At 43.3% G+C, this 14,876-nt stretch overlaps 1 protein-coding gene across 1 annotated transcript in view; it reads left to right on the forward strand.

The window, feature by feature from the left end:
- The window catches only part of Atg2 (Autophagy-related 2), a 174,012-nt gene that overhangs the window by 116,089 nt on the left and 43,047 nt on the right, over nucleotides 1-14,876 (forward strand). The window contains exons 30-34 of the mRNA XM_075866197.1: nucleotides 625-872; nucleotides 1,199-1,406; nucleotides 3,177-3,234; nucleotides 6,403-6,586; nucleotides 11,383-11,550. Of these exons, the coding sequence (XP_075722312.1) occupies nucleotides 625-872; nucleotides 1,199-1,406; nucleotides 3,177-3,234; nucleotides 6,403-6,586; nucleotides 11,383-11,550 (866 nt within the window). The remainder of the gene's footprint in view (nucleotides 1-624; nucleotides 873-1,198; nucleotides 1,407-3,176; nucleotides 3,235-6,402; nucleotides 6,587-11,382; nucleotides 11,551-14,876) is intronic.

A 14,876-nucleotide genomic window follows, 5' to 3' on the forward strand; every position in this document is an offset into this window, starting at 1 on the left:
CTGTCTTTAAATAGTGCGCAATCCTCAGTGCCATCAAGCGTATTGGATATGCTGAAATTCTTGAAAAAGTGCACAATCAAAGTTCCTGGTATGCCCCTTCAGCAACGTATTTCTTTTGTCTAAAGTCCCGCCCAGCTTGAACGTTACACGACGACTCCACGACAAGGACAACTTCACTTGTATAATTGAGCTACGCTCAATTGAGCTACGCTCAGCTTGTATAATTGAGCCATTGAGCTACGCCACATAGAGACCACTCGAAGCGCGACTCGAAATCACAGATGGCTCCCCTCAATTATCAAAATGGTGGGCTCATGTGTGTACGTAAGCCAGGTGTTAGCTCGGCTACAAACAGCTATAATACCATCTAGGTAGCATTAGTTGTGCACCACTTTTCTCAATGAAAAATGGCACGTTTTTCAAAATCCTCGAATTTAAGCTGACCCTGGAGTTTCATGCAAAGAAATTTGAAGAAAACTACTAATCTAGATTCCAATAAATATGGTAACAAACTTATTTTTTTGTAATATGCAACTTTGTTATGAGGTTTGAATGTATACGTCATAGTTGGTGTTTGCATTTTTCCTGAACAAACTCGAGGGTTAATTTTACATTCGTGTGCAGAGGAGGATGAAGACAGTGATGAGTTGTTCCAAGATGCCAGGGGTGGCTACAAATACACCCACTACGTCGACAACATGTGGAACAAACGCCATGTCGTAGACATTAGGCTTGAGGCGCACGAAAATGAAGCCGACGGCGTCGCCTCATCGCAGAGCCGGGCGGAGTGCCACATATCATCGGCAGTTGACTCGTCGTATTCCGACGAGGAGTTTTGCATTCTGGAAGACTACCCTGGTGTGGGCATCATGGTGAGCGTACTGTACATTTTCCTGCATAACCTGCACAAAAAAAAAATGCAGAAAATTTGGAGCTGATGCGGGTTACACACGAATTTTTTTTTGCTGTGCGAGGTCGCTTCAGGCCTGTGCTACATAGTTAGCAAAAAAGTTAGCCTTTGATGGCAATACAAAAAGATGTTTATCGAGTCTTAATTTTTTTCACGGAGTGTATTTTGGAGTGGGGGTTGTATGCATGAGCACCCTAAAAGCAAGGTCATATCATAAGTCAAGCTTACGAATTGTAGAGTTGCTTGAGTTGAAAAGCTTACGGACTTTTCTCGTTCGTTTTTCCACAGCCTCGTAGCGGTGAGCCCCAGATTCGCATGCTAGTCACTGAGCCGATCGAGGTGAGGGAGAACTACTTCTCCTCGGCGGCCCGCAACACGGACCAACTCCGAGCGCCGCGCAACTTTCCCGAAGCCGTGCAGAAGTACACGCTACGGGAGATGACGCTAGTCTGGTACATGTACGGTGGCTGCGACTTCGAGAGCAGTATTACTCCAAGTGAGTAGCATGCCCACCTTCATCTTCTTGCTGTATTACCACCTAGAGTGAAATCTGGCACCACCATCTACGGTGAAATTGCTGTATAACGAACTTCAGGGGGCCGTGGCAATTTGTTCGATATTTTGAAAGGTCGTTATAGTGAAAGCCCAAAAAATAACCATAAATACTTATTTTCCACCGACCAAAACGACTTACCTTCAAAATGGTGGGTCCTTGAACTCGTTTTTCATGAGAAAAAACAAATGCACAATTGAACACTAAAAAATGCACGTTTACGTAAATAAGTCTGTGATTTTTTTTCATTTTGACGCCTGCAGCACAAGCTTTGCAGCGTGAATGTCTCAAGATCATCCACAATCCTGGGGTGTGATTCGGTGGTGTGGTGCAATCCACTTTCTCGCTTAGCAAAAACTGCTTCCACTTTTTCGTCGCAAGCAAAGTAGCACCGCAGCACGAACGCGGACTTGCTTTGCGGACGTGATAAGTAATCACCGAGAAGAGTTGAACATGACCTACAAGGCCTCCTGGAGCACATGTAAAAGTGACAAAGATAAGAAAACCCCGAAGCGTATGGCTGTCATCGCCTCTTTCGAAGAAAAGAGCTAGAAAAGAAAATTCCTCACGTTGCGTTTTCTGCTTCCTCGCTGTCTCGGGTTTTCCGTGCCAATGTTTTCTGCTCAGCAACTCCCACTCTGCCGCCGACCTTGCCCTCCCCTGTTGCCCTCGCCCATCGCCTCGGCCTTTGTAAACCTGCAGCGTCGGCATTTCAACCAAAAGAAAGTGATCCTTTCGTTTTTCCCCCTCCGCATTGTTGCACGTGTTTCAAGGAGTAAGGCGTCTGTTCGCTGTGTCGTCTGCTTGCGTACCGCTCCAGTAGTCGCTACAGGTTTCAGAACATGAGTTCGCTGTACCGAGGCGTTTTTACTATAACACGGAACTAAATTAGCGCTCGTTATTCATAAAAGTTTAGTATTTTTAAGTACGTAGTAGTAAAATAATTTAACATTGAAACTATTAGCAGTCGGCATGATACTTTTTAAATGTTCGTTAATCTGAAAAGTTTATAAATGTAGGGTTTGTTCTACTGAGATTTCACTATGCACGTTTCCAAGTGGACGCCATGTCTTCCTAGAAATTACATTTTACTAGTAGGCTGTTGGTAAACCAAAATCTGTGAAAGGGACACCAAACAGAAATAGGGAAAAATTACTAAAATGTCAAAATTCTATTTGGAAGGCGCAAGTGTTCTGATAAACAGAGTTCATTGCACTTATTTTTGAACAGTCGGCTCAATTTTCGGAGAATTGCCAGTGTGTGGCGGCTGCACACCTGCATAAGTCGTGGTGCCAGTCACCATGGCGAATTGCGTGTTTTGCTGTCCTGCTACTTTTCTTTTTCCACCTCCCCTTTACATCTGACTCCCCCCTTCCGCAAAGGTAGTGTATATGACGTGCCACTAAGGCTGGATCATCGTTTGCTGCTGGAGCCATTTGTAGTTATTCAAGGAACCATAGAGCCAACTTCTGTTGGACATTGCAGGTTATTATGTAGTGTGCGCTTCAGGCTCGAAACTTTGATGTTGTGGGCTCTCTTATTGTCGCTGAGTACTGTCTGACTGTTTTCTCTTGGCCGATTTCTGAGATTAACCGATGTTTTTTGCAATTTTGCGTGGTTGTTGCAATAAAGGTTCATGTGTGATTGTGCTATTGGGACTGAAGTCGTCTTTTCCCGTTGTTTTCTCCCCTCCCCCTGCCCTTTTAAACTCAGATGCACCAAGGCCTCCTGAGAAAAGCACCGGTCAGTGGGACGATGGAACGGAAGAATGGTATGTCATACGCATCTATTACTGTGCGATAGCCCGGTGGTGGACAGTAGAGGTGCCCATTGTTACAGGATACTTCTATCTCCTATAAATAACTTCAAATACTTTAGTTATGTGCTAAATATTTACAATACACATGTATGCTGAGAACTCTTCTAAAACATTTTTCACGGGACCACGAAAGGACAAATTTGGTATCCTCCAGCGCATCTGAACATGCAGTTGAAGTTACGAAAAATGCTACTAGATCATGAAGCAAGTATGTTTTTCACAGTTCAACTGTAGAAAAAATTTTTCGATCAGTTTATCACCTAAAGCAGCACTACAACACTTCTTTGACTAATCATCAAATGATTTCACTAATGGAGTTTATCACGCAGGCAGTTTGTGAAGTACGAGCAGGTCTGCAGAAATTTGGCCCTCGCTTCAGGCACTTTCTCTCTCCTTTTGTCCCGAGCACACTGAAAGCTACACAATGGCAGTGAAAGAGGCAGATACCTACAGCAGTGCATATCATGACCACGAGCTTTATCCACTCTTTCTTTTTGTTTAATGCATCTGCTCATTTCTGGCATGATGACAGGCGTGTTAGTGTACCTACTCAGTGGGCAATTCTAGCACTACAGAGCATGGCGGAGGTATGGGGGGGTACCTGGAGGCAGCCGCTATATCTGTGTCTGTTAAAACAGAGGTTTCGTTGTATGTGAGTTTCTATTGCATGCTAGTACAACCTTCACATATACTGAAGCTAAATCAAACAATCAATTGCTTCACAGTCCACCGCAACTGAACTAAAGTGGGTATAGTTTCATTGTGTGGTAATCGAGCAAATGCATTATGCACGTGCAATATCGGCTTACTGTTTCACAGTGCATAACTTAGTACCTAAGATGTTGCCTAGTTGCATTGTGGTTATTGTCACCACTGCCGTCGTCATAATTATTGGCAGCACTGCCACATCGGCAGTCTCACAGTGCTGCTGAGTTACCCCTGCATTGCCTCTTCCACGTTCATGGCACTCTTCGAGATAGCGTCGTGGTTACAGTGTCGCTAGTCCCAGTTCGTATGCTTGCCATGTGCGTCCCAGTTTCTATGCATTTCCAGTTCGTATGTTTTTCTGGAAATTCTAACTAGGCTCACTTTTGTAAGTCCCTCCTTTATTGTCTGTGCTTTGTTAGTGTCACTCAAGTTCATTTTTTATTTTCCACCTTGATTACGTTCGTCATTGCCACTGCGGCTGTAGGTAGGAACCATTGTTTGCTATAAGAAGTTGAAAAAATTCGGCATGCTTCCTATTAGGCTTCTTTGCTTATTTGGACTCATATTATTTGATTCACCGATGAATCAGCTTTTTAATTATACTTGAAATAAACCCAGATCTCTGAACCGTGCTGCTTCGTTGCTATCCAGTGTTTTAGCCAGACACATGCGTGAGAACGGTGTGATGGGCACATTTTTGCAACACTTCATTTGCTCTGGCAGATATTGCATCAGTCACTGATTCATCACTGGATCGTGAGAAACAATTAGCTCTAATTGAGAGTCGGGGGCTTAATGTCGCGGCCAGTACCGTTCGAGAGCTTGCTTCTGTTCTACACCTGGAAACCAGACCACACATGAGGTGTACTAACAAAGCACGTATACTATGGCTACTGCTAGTTTCCAGGCTTTGTCCTATAGACTTACGGCAAAATGCATTGGTGTTTTATTTGTTTAGATAGAAGCGTCATATTTGTGAGTAAAAAATTCTGATATAGTCGGTGGGTACACAAGTGATGCAAAAAAAAGAAAGAAAAAAATGGCCCCGTATCTGTATGTTTCACTGCAAGTGTCGTCGAAAGACGATAGTCTTGCGTCTGGAAAGAGTAAACAAAACATTCATTTAATTTTCTGCGCGAGAAAATTGGTTAATTGTATTCTGGAGGCGTTGCGTTAGAGTCTCTATCCGTGCAACGAAGGTGAATGAGTGCATCGAGGCACGTTAGACACGAGCACAATCTGGCAGTGCTCAAAAGCCCGTCTTGGAGGCGATAAGGTGTAAAACGCAAGGCGATTGGCAGGTGCCATCACCGTGTTGTCTTGGCAAAGCGTTGGAAACACTTGCCTTTTTGAGCATCACGTAACATTGTCAGCGCAGCGTGATAAACGCTACGGTCCTTGGGATTACTTATGCATGCCTTCTCTAGTATAAAGACACACATGAAAAATATTGAAGTGTTGTTATGGTGCCTCAGATATGCACAATAATTGCTTTTCAATTTACAATCGCACAAGTATCAACGCTGAAGCTTGAGCAATATTGGTGGGCACTGCAGATGGGGTTGGTCGTTCGGGGTATCGTTTGGGGTATCAGTACGGTGGACAAAAAGACAAATGTACGGACAGACAGACAGATAGATAGACTGACCAGCCAAAATTTTTGCGTCGAAGTACCCCAAGAAAGACTATTGTCTTTAAAAAAAACAGGCCTGCACGGAACACTCAGCACAGCCAGTGTTATCTGGTGAGATGCCTTCATAGAGACTTCTGTAAACCTCCTTTTGGGTGACATTGCAAGTAGAGTTGAGAGATACGTACCACGCCATCCATAATCATCAATATTTTGGAAAGTTGAAAAGTACCCACTAGGCCCTATTTCACCACTTTAGGAGATGGGCTTTCACGCGTGTTTCGAGGAGAAATAATCAATCGCTTTCTGTCAGCCAGTTATTCGGTGCAAGACAGTGTTCCTTCAGGAGTACAGTGAACAGGGCTAGTTGGTACTGTTTCATTATGTTACAGCGTGACAAGAGTGAAAGAGCTGATGCACACACTCAAGAGGACACGGCGTTCCTTTTCACGTCTTGTCGCTCAGTTCTCACATTCCCGTCCAAGCTTTCTTTATGCTTTAAGTGGCACAGGGCATTACAGGAAAGAAAAAAGAAAGGCCGAGCAGACCCATCAAGGGGACAGAGTACTACGCTCTTGTAGCCCTCTGTCTTTTTGTGTCGGTCTGCTCGGCCATTTTTAAAATTTTTTTTCCCCGTAATGTGCTGCACCAGTTCAAGTACGACGAACCAGCTCGCCCAACCTTCAACGCTTGTGACCTCCAAGTTTTCCTTCCACATCATCATCGTCATCATCGCCAGCCATTCCTACCGCGTGTGCAGTGTGTCGCTCTGTCGGTTTCAGCTACGCAAACGTTGTTCTGGAGCCCCTTGTCGGCAACGTGAGCTACAGCAGGGATGGCCTGTCGGCAGTCGAGATGCTGCCGTTCAAGCCGCAGTCTCCGCCGCAGACTCCCCGGCATCGAAGGGCTCACAAGGGTGGCCCCGGCAGGCGGGACGACGTGCTCATGGAACTGCACATGAACAAGGTGGCATTCCAGTGAACAAGAGTGTTTGTTGCTTTTGGGGGGCCATGTTCCCATTTAGTAACCACGCATTCTGTGCAATTGACATTTTGCAACTCTTTCTGCTTGCCATCTTCTGCTTTCCCTCTCCCAAGCTAGCTGCATTTAAAAGATTGAGATCATCGAAACTGTCAATCAGTGAAGTTAAGCTGGCTACATTTAAACGATCGAGGTCATGAAAACTGGCAATACTGGATGTTAGTAAGAATTAATTTCTTTTGAGCAGTGCTGTGGAATGACGCCCGGTGCCTGTGCTTGTGTGTCATTCTGAGTTGTCATGTTACTCACTGGGCCGCCACAATAATAACCTCTTTTAGATAGTTGGATACGTCCAAGTTGCTCTAGCGATGAAATCGAAAACCGAATTTGAAGGCAGCGACATGAATAAAAGGATAGGCTGGAATTGTTCAAGCTCAAAAAAATTGCTTCCAGATATTGTCCTGAGACAATGAAAAAGATTTGCAATGCTTGCAGCATAATTCAAAGTAATCTCGCTTGTAGATTTCTCCACACATTCTTGTATATTTTTCCTTTTGGAATGTATTTCTGACTGAAATCTTGTTTCCTTAGGCATTTAACGATGCATTGCTAATTAAATGGTGTGCCATTGTCTAACTAGGCAACCCTCTTGTAAATGTTAGGGGTATCTGCAGTGCTTTGCTGGAGACTCTTGTGGGGCCCCTTTCGGCTATCTCTCGGGCTAAATTTCGGATAGATCGCTTGCTCTTCGTTGTGTGTGTGGATTTGTCGCTTCTCTGTTTCTGGTGCATGTTTTTCTTCATTCTCTTGTTTCGCTTGCCCGTCCCTGTCCGAGCACATTGGCACACTTTGCTTGCTGTTGTTTTCTTTTGCTGGCCTTGCTATTCCTTTTCCATTCTACTCCTGGCATTCTTTGTGCCTGTGCTGTATTATTTCTCTCGTTATGTGGTGGCGCCTTCTCTGTCTCTCTTCTCCCAATTTTCGCTGGGCTGCTTTGTTTTTCATGGTGTCTGTCAAGTGCAGTGTACCTCACTGTATACATTTTAAATATTCTGGTGAATTTCCTTTCCCTGTGTGTTTGATGCATTAGCTTCAGCGCTTCATTCCAGCAAGCATTAGTCACTGTTGATAAACAGTCGCCACTGCTGGTATTGTACGAAAAAAAAAAAGTTTTTTTAAAAGGGGCACTGACACAAAAACTTTAGCCTCGCGTTTTTCTGCTGCACTGTGTTGCTGGGGGCCTATTAGTCATAACACAACACATCGTTTTCTACAGTGCTCGACAGATAAAGAATTACAGGTCCCCCATTATCGGCCAGTTTCAGTTTCGATTTGAGATTACTCCAAAAACGAGAAGCCACTGGGTGCAATTATCACCGTGCAACTTTTGACCACGTCAGTACAGAGAACTGTGACACATTTTCGCGTGGTCTGCATCAAGGATTACTTTCGAATAAGAAACAGGACTGCAGTGTCACAAAACGCAAAACTTTCAAAGCGTGTGCCACTGCCACGCACTCGCGATCAGCCGCCGAGAAGTATAGTCTGCGGGAACAAACCCAGCAAAAGAAAAGTGGTGGCTATGATTTCATTATAATTTGTTTTATTGACTGCAGCGTGCTGATGTGAGGGAAGTTGCGAGTCCCCAAAGGGTCCCCTTCGAGGGTGTCAACGGCACGATAGAGTCGAGCGCTGACGCAAGCTTCAAAATTAATTTAATATACCAACCAAGCTATATTCACTATTGATATTTTGCAGATGATATACAAATGTTCACAGAAATTGACCCAGCAGGCTATCTCGGCCGCGAAATTTTGTGTCAGTACTCCTTTAAGCTTTTCAGTGAAGTTTTCCTTGAAAGTTATTCCTTTTTGTTCATATTATATTGTATTGACTGTGCATTTAATAAATAGTTTCTGTTAGTAATGGGGAATAGTATATTTATGGTTTGAAATTTGGTTGAATAATTTTGAATTGAATAGTCCACATGCTTTATGTCATATTTTAATGAAAAAAATGAGCATTTTCCCCATGGGCTGCACTAATTTGTACAACTATTTTTAAGAATAAGAACAAGGCTTGTGCAAATATTACTTTCTTTTGCTTCAAAATGAAGTCAAAGTAAATTTGAGTATTAATGATATTTAAATCACAGTAGGGTGCTAGGCGTAGGCAGTGGAATACATTGCATTTTAAAATTTGCCATACTTAGTCCACAAAATCCTAAAGGGAAGTGATACGGGGCTTTTGGTATTTATAAGAAATTAAACGGGGGGTGTGGGGTGGTAATACGCAGACCTAATCTTGCAGCTTTACAGCAGTACATATTTTTCCTAAATAGGCAGTTTTATGGCTTATCAGTCAAAAGCTGCGGTGAAATCACTTTTATTTATTTATTTATTTATTTATTTGAATACTTTCCGTGCCCGAAGGCTTTACAGAAAGGAGTGGGTGTTATACAACAAAAAGTAAGCGAAATGTTACAATTGCTGCAAAATGGAGAGTTTGAAGTTTGCAGGGTCGATGAGGGATGCGGTGGCAGTGGAAAGGCATTTCCAGTCTTTGCTTGTTCTGGGAATGAAGGAATCAATGTAGTGGTTTGTTCGGCAAAATGGCACACCTGCTTTGAAGCAATGATCGAAACGAGGTGAAATGTAAGAGGGGGAAGAGAGAAGGCTCTCTTTTAAAGATGGATTGTAATGATAAATTTTATGAAAAAGAGAAAGGTGAGAGCATTTTCGACGAAACGATAAGTCGGTTAGGTTCAAAGTTTCTTTCATGGCTGTGACGCTGGCATGACGGGAATAATTGCACAAAATGAAACGGGCTGCGCGGTTTTGAACGGCTTCTAGAGTGAGAGTTAGGGTTACTTGACCGGGATCCCAGATGGCGCATGCGTATTCCAGTTTAGAGCGTACTAACGTTTTGTAAAGGTTTAGTTCCACTGACATGGGTACGGAAGAAAAGTTTCGTCGCAAATATCCGAGCATGCGGTTAGCATTATTAGTGACGTATTCGACCTGTTTTTGCCAGGATAGATTGTTAGTAATGTTAAGCCCAAGATATTTATACGAGTGCACTGAGGATAAGGGAGCATCATTAAGAATATACATGCAAGTGTTAGAAGCTGAAGTTTTTCGAGATACACACATGCTTTTACATTTGGTTGAATTAAGTTTCATCTGCCAGTCACGACACCAAAGAGACACGTTATCTAGGTCACTCTGAAGTCTGATAAAATCAGTTGGGTTAGTGATTTTGGAATACAGCACACAATCATCAGCAAATAATTTAATGGTTGAAAACTTAACACAGTTAGGAAGGTCGTTTATATAAATAAAAAATAACAATGGACCTAACACAGAGCCCTGCGGCACCCCTGATGTTACGGCAGAGGTATCGGAAGAACAGTTGTTAGCAGTGACATGTTAGAGAGAAAGGACTTAATCCAGCCAAGCACATTAGGGTCAAGGTTCAATTGATTTATTTTATTGAGGAGAAATTCATGAGAAACAGTATCGAACGCCTTATGAAAATCAAGAAAAATGCAATGAGTGTCGTAACCTTCGTCAGAATTAGCAAAGAGATCGTTAGTGAAAGATACTAGTTGGGTTTCGCATGAAAATGTTCTCCTGAAGCCATGTTGGGAAGGATGAAAAAAGGAATTTGTTTCAAGGAAGTCCATTAAATGAGAGAAAATAATATGTTCGAGTAGCTTACAGGAAATGCTTGTGAGAGATATTGGTCGATAGTTTTCTGGAAGATGCGGGTTACCTGACTTATAGACGGGAACCACCTTTCCGGAATTCCAATCAGCGGGTAGCGATGAACACTGTAATGACTGATGAAAAAGCTTTGCAAGGACAATGGATGAATACACTTCTGTTAATTTCAACATTTTAGAGCAAATTTCATCGGGGCCTGCAGAAGAAGACATCTTTAAACCCTGAATTAGCCTAGTTAAGCCCACCCAGCCAACAAAAATAGGTTCCATGGGCAGAAAATTGGCATGGGGTACATGGGGATATAATGAAGGGGCTGTTGTTTGAAACACTGAAGAAAAAGCATTATTGAGAACCGTGCAGCATAGGCAGGTTACACGTGGGAAAGGTCAATACTTGTTCTTTTCGAGTACTTTGAGATTTGGCAAAGTTTACATTTGTGTCGAATCGAATTTCGTGATGTTTTACTTCACTGGTATTTTTTTTTCTTTTGGTTAGCCTGAAATGTAGTGTTTTTCAGGTGAACCTAGGGGTTTCTCTCCGATTGTAGGCTATGAACTGAAGGTGGAGGCTTATCTACACTCGGACCTCGATACAGTCGAACGCATTTATAAGAGACAAATGGGCATAAGAGACACTCGTGTGCCTACAATAAAATATGTGTATTTAAGAAAATGCATACCAGGCACCCTGCTTATAAGACATCTCATATAAGAGACAATTATTGCTGCCCAGAGCATGCCTCTTATAAAGGAGTTTAACTGTATCACGAACCTGGTTATAACGATATATCGGTTATAACTAAGTCAATTTAGAATAGTTTTGTAATACATATAGTATTATTCAGAATACACCTGTAAAACGAATTTACAATTATACCAGAGTTATTTTTGTGCAAGATCAGACTGTTATAATGAGGTTTGAGTGCCAAAGTACTTTGCCTTATGCTGGGTAGGCCCGCATAAGCAACAAGATCGTGGCACTTGAACATTCATTGCACTTCGACAGTTTTTTGGTACGACTTACGCCGGTTTCATCTGTCGCAACCACCGTTTGCAGATACGATTTCAGCATGAAGTATATCCGGAGGACACGTATTACGCGTCACGACAGGTGCTGCTCATCCAGGACGTCGAAGTCCGGGATCGGCTGGCTTCATCACGGATCAACAAGTTTCTTTACCAGTATGCCTCAGAGGCCAAGCCAAGGCAGTCTCATGCCAACATGGTCAGTGGAAACTTTTCCTTTTCATCCATCAAGCTTCCTTCCCAGTGTGCAGCCACTTTTAAGTAGTGATAACCGGGGCTTGGTAGTCCATGCAGAACTTTTGTTTATTTTGCATATGCAATGATAGAAAGAATAATGAAGAAAGCACTCACAGGGACACAGGTTAACGGGACAAAGCACAACGTTTAGCAGCTTAATTTTTATGCATTGCTCACATATCTTACTACTATGATGTCTGCCTTGTACCCGACAGATTAATACAGTTTAAAGTTGTACTTTGTCCTGTTAACCTCTGTTTGTCAGATTACAGTGGACTCCCAATGAACGAAACTCGCTTAAGCAAAAATGCCTCATTAACGCAACTAAATGGGCTCATATGGCTGGATTTCTATGTGTTGCGCAGTAAAATTAATCGGGTAATCGAAACAGTGCTTATTGGTCACCTCCGGTTTAACGGCACAAACTCTAAACTCAGCATTGACTCACTCAGGCCAAAGGTAGTCTGACAACCATGACAGCAACTCGAGACAAGCCAGTCGTAGCCATTCTCACTTGTGGCGGCTGTGGGAGTTGAGTCGGCGAGTCAGTTGTGTGTTAGGCCTATTTGTGTGAATAAGTGTGGTGGATCACGGTGTTATTTCAGCCGGATGGAAAGGAATCGACCCCACCATGCACTCTCGCTTGAAAAAAAAAAAGTTGAAAATTCTTCAGGAGCGGCCTGCCCAAGAAGGAAGTGGCGAAAAAATACAACATCCCGAAATTGACGCTGTCGCGGATCTGCAAAGGTAGAGAAAAGATTGAAGGCGCTGTAAAGAGTGGGACCTTTGCATCTAAATGGACGTGGACGATGCCTAATGAACAACTAGAAAAAGTTATTTTTCTGTGGTTCCAGCGTGCACGAAGTTCGAATTTGCCCATAAGTAGATCAATTCTCCGGCAGAAAGCTCGAGAGATCGCTATGCAAACGGGTGCTGCGAACTTCGTCCTAAGCGACGGATGGCTCAGCCGCTTCAAAGCACGCCATGGCCTAGTGTTCAAAGCAATCTCAGGTGAGAGTGCTGCAGTCAACAGGGACATTTGCACCGACTGGCAAAAAGGGCGGCCTAAGAAAATTTTTGATGAGCTTTGAGCTACGAGACGTCTTAATGTCGACGAGATGAGTCTTTTTTATAAAGTGCTTCTATCAAAGACTCTCACCTTCGAAGGCGAAGCCTGTAGTCGAGGAAAACCTGCTGGTGGGTGCCAACAAGGCAGGAGATGAAAAATTGAAGCTGTTGGTAATAGAAAAATTAAGGCACCCATGTTGTTTCAAAGGCGTTCGACACCTTCCCATTGCGTACCATGCGAACGGAAAAGTGTGGATCACCATGGCCGTTTTAAAAAACTGGCTACAAGAGGAATACGCAAGATTTACGAGGCAAGGCAGGAAGGTTGTCTTCATCGTGGATAATTGCAAAGCCCACGGTCAGGTTGACTCCAAGCCATCACTGTGGAGTTCTTGCCATCCAATGCACAATGGCAGTGATCCAGCTGATGGATCAAGGGGTTATTCAGAACATTAAAGTTCATTACCGCAGACAATTGCTCCATCGATTGCTGCTTTGTGCAGACAGCGGGAAATGCTACAGCATAGATTTATTGGCAGCCATCCACATTTTGGCCCGTGCCTGGGAGCAAGTGAAGGCAACAACAATATACAGATGCTTTCATCATGCTGGCTTTCAAGTGCAAGAAGCAGTACCTGATTAAGAAAAAAGCCCTGCTGATGCCGACATTGAGGCAGTATTCAGTGAGGTCATGCCGTCTGCCCCTTCATGTTGCAGGACTATGAATCAATTGATGAAAATGTTCATACCTGTTGTGAGGAGACTGTCGAGGAAATGGTTGCCGAAGTGCAAGATGAGGATTAACCTTCCAACGATGAATGTGGGGACAATATTGCCAGTGTAGTGGTGCCACCAGACCGATCAGCTAAAGAGGCTGTTGAACTTTTGCAGCACTATTTTGAGCCAAAGGCTTGTCCAGAACTTCTGGCTAGTTTGCCGGGCATGGGTGGGGCGGGCATGGGTGAAAAAACAACTCAAGCTTGCCAAACAAACCACCTTTCACTTCTTTTTTTTCTCCCGCTCATCCTCATGGGTACGGTGAGGTTTGTGCAATTTGAATAAAAGTTTTGATTCACTAAATAAGTGTACTTTGCTCAAACAAAACTTCTGATAAATGAAACAGTTTTATGAATTTTCTTTGAGTTCCGTTTAAGAGGAGTTGACTATATCTTCTCTATTGCAATTCTTTCAATCAGCGCATAAGCAAAATCTTCTGTAGAGTCAATGTATTCTCCCGCCACAGCATTTTCTCCTTGAATCGCTTCCAGACTAAAGTGTGTGCACAACTTTAATGTGTGCAGTTCTTAGTGCATCATTCAAGTATACGCAGCGGCTTTTCCCTGCTTTCTGGACGATTGCAGTAATGCATTTTCAAGTCTTGTCTAGTTACATACACTTTTTTTCGTGTGCAGCGAGTGTATTGCCATGTAAATGTTTAGAAAGGCAATGAGTCGACAATTATGGTGCTGCTGAGAAGCTATGTGAGCAGCAATGTTGAACACACTTTGTTGATTCAATAACAAATAGTTGTGTTTGCCTGGTTGATATTTTGTGCTGGTGAGTGGTGCAGCCTATCTGGCCTCTCGCATTTACACCTCTGCTAACCTTGTAAAATGCAAACACTAAGAAGGATGTCGGTAAGCTAAAAATTGTAACATTTGGAGATGTTCAAAGCTGCAGTAAGTCTCTGTTAAGCTTTGCTCTCACGAGAGGAAGAGCGTGGGTAAAGCCAAAAATGGGCGAGAAGAAAGCCTAGCGAGTGATAGTTAAGGATACTGAAGAAGAATAGGACAAACTGACGAAAGCATCGAAATTATACTCGGCAAGTGAGACTGTTCGGATAAACAGAATTAAATTTGCGTATTTTTGGGCGGTTGTGTGCATTTTTAGTGGATTGTCGACGCGCAGCGGCTGCACGCGAGCGCAAGTCGTGACGTTGCACCTCTACTTTCATCACGCTCTCCCCCTTCCCATAAAGCGCGGATCCTTTGCTCATGGTGCTCATAGCATTGTTTGCTCATGGTGCTCATAGAGTCGAGAGACGCGTGCAATGGCTGGCATTGTTGGATAACCTGTTTTGGGCGGGTGGGACGTCGCCTCCTCTAGTTTGCTGCGCAGTCGTTAAGTGCGGCAGTTTGTGAAAACTGCATTAAATTCATTATTTTTCTGTAGTTTCTGGCTGAAATGAAGGTTGTGTGTATTGATTTTCAGACCTAATCT

The sequence above is a fragment of the Rhipicephalus microplus genome, chromosome 6 (assembly GCF_043290135.1).
Source record: "Rhipicephalus microplus isolate Deutch F79 chromosome 6, USDA_Rmic, whole genome shotgun sequence".
Taxonomy (NCBI): Eukaryota; Metazoa; Arthropoda; class Arachnida; order Ixodida; family Ixodidae; genus Rhipicephalus; species Rhipicephalus microplus.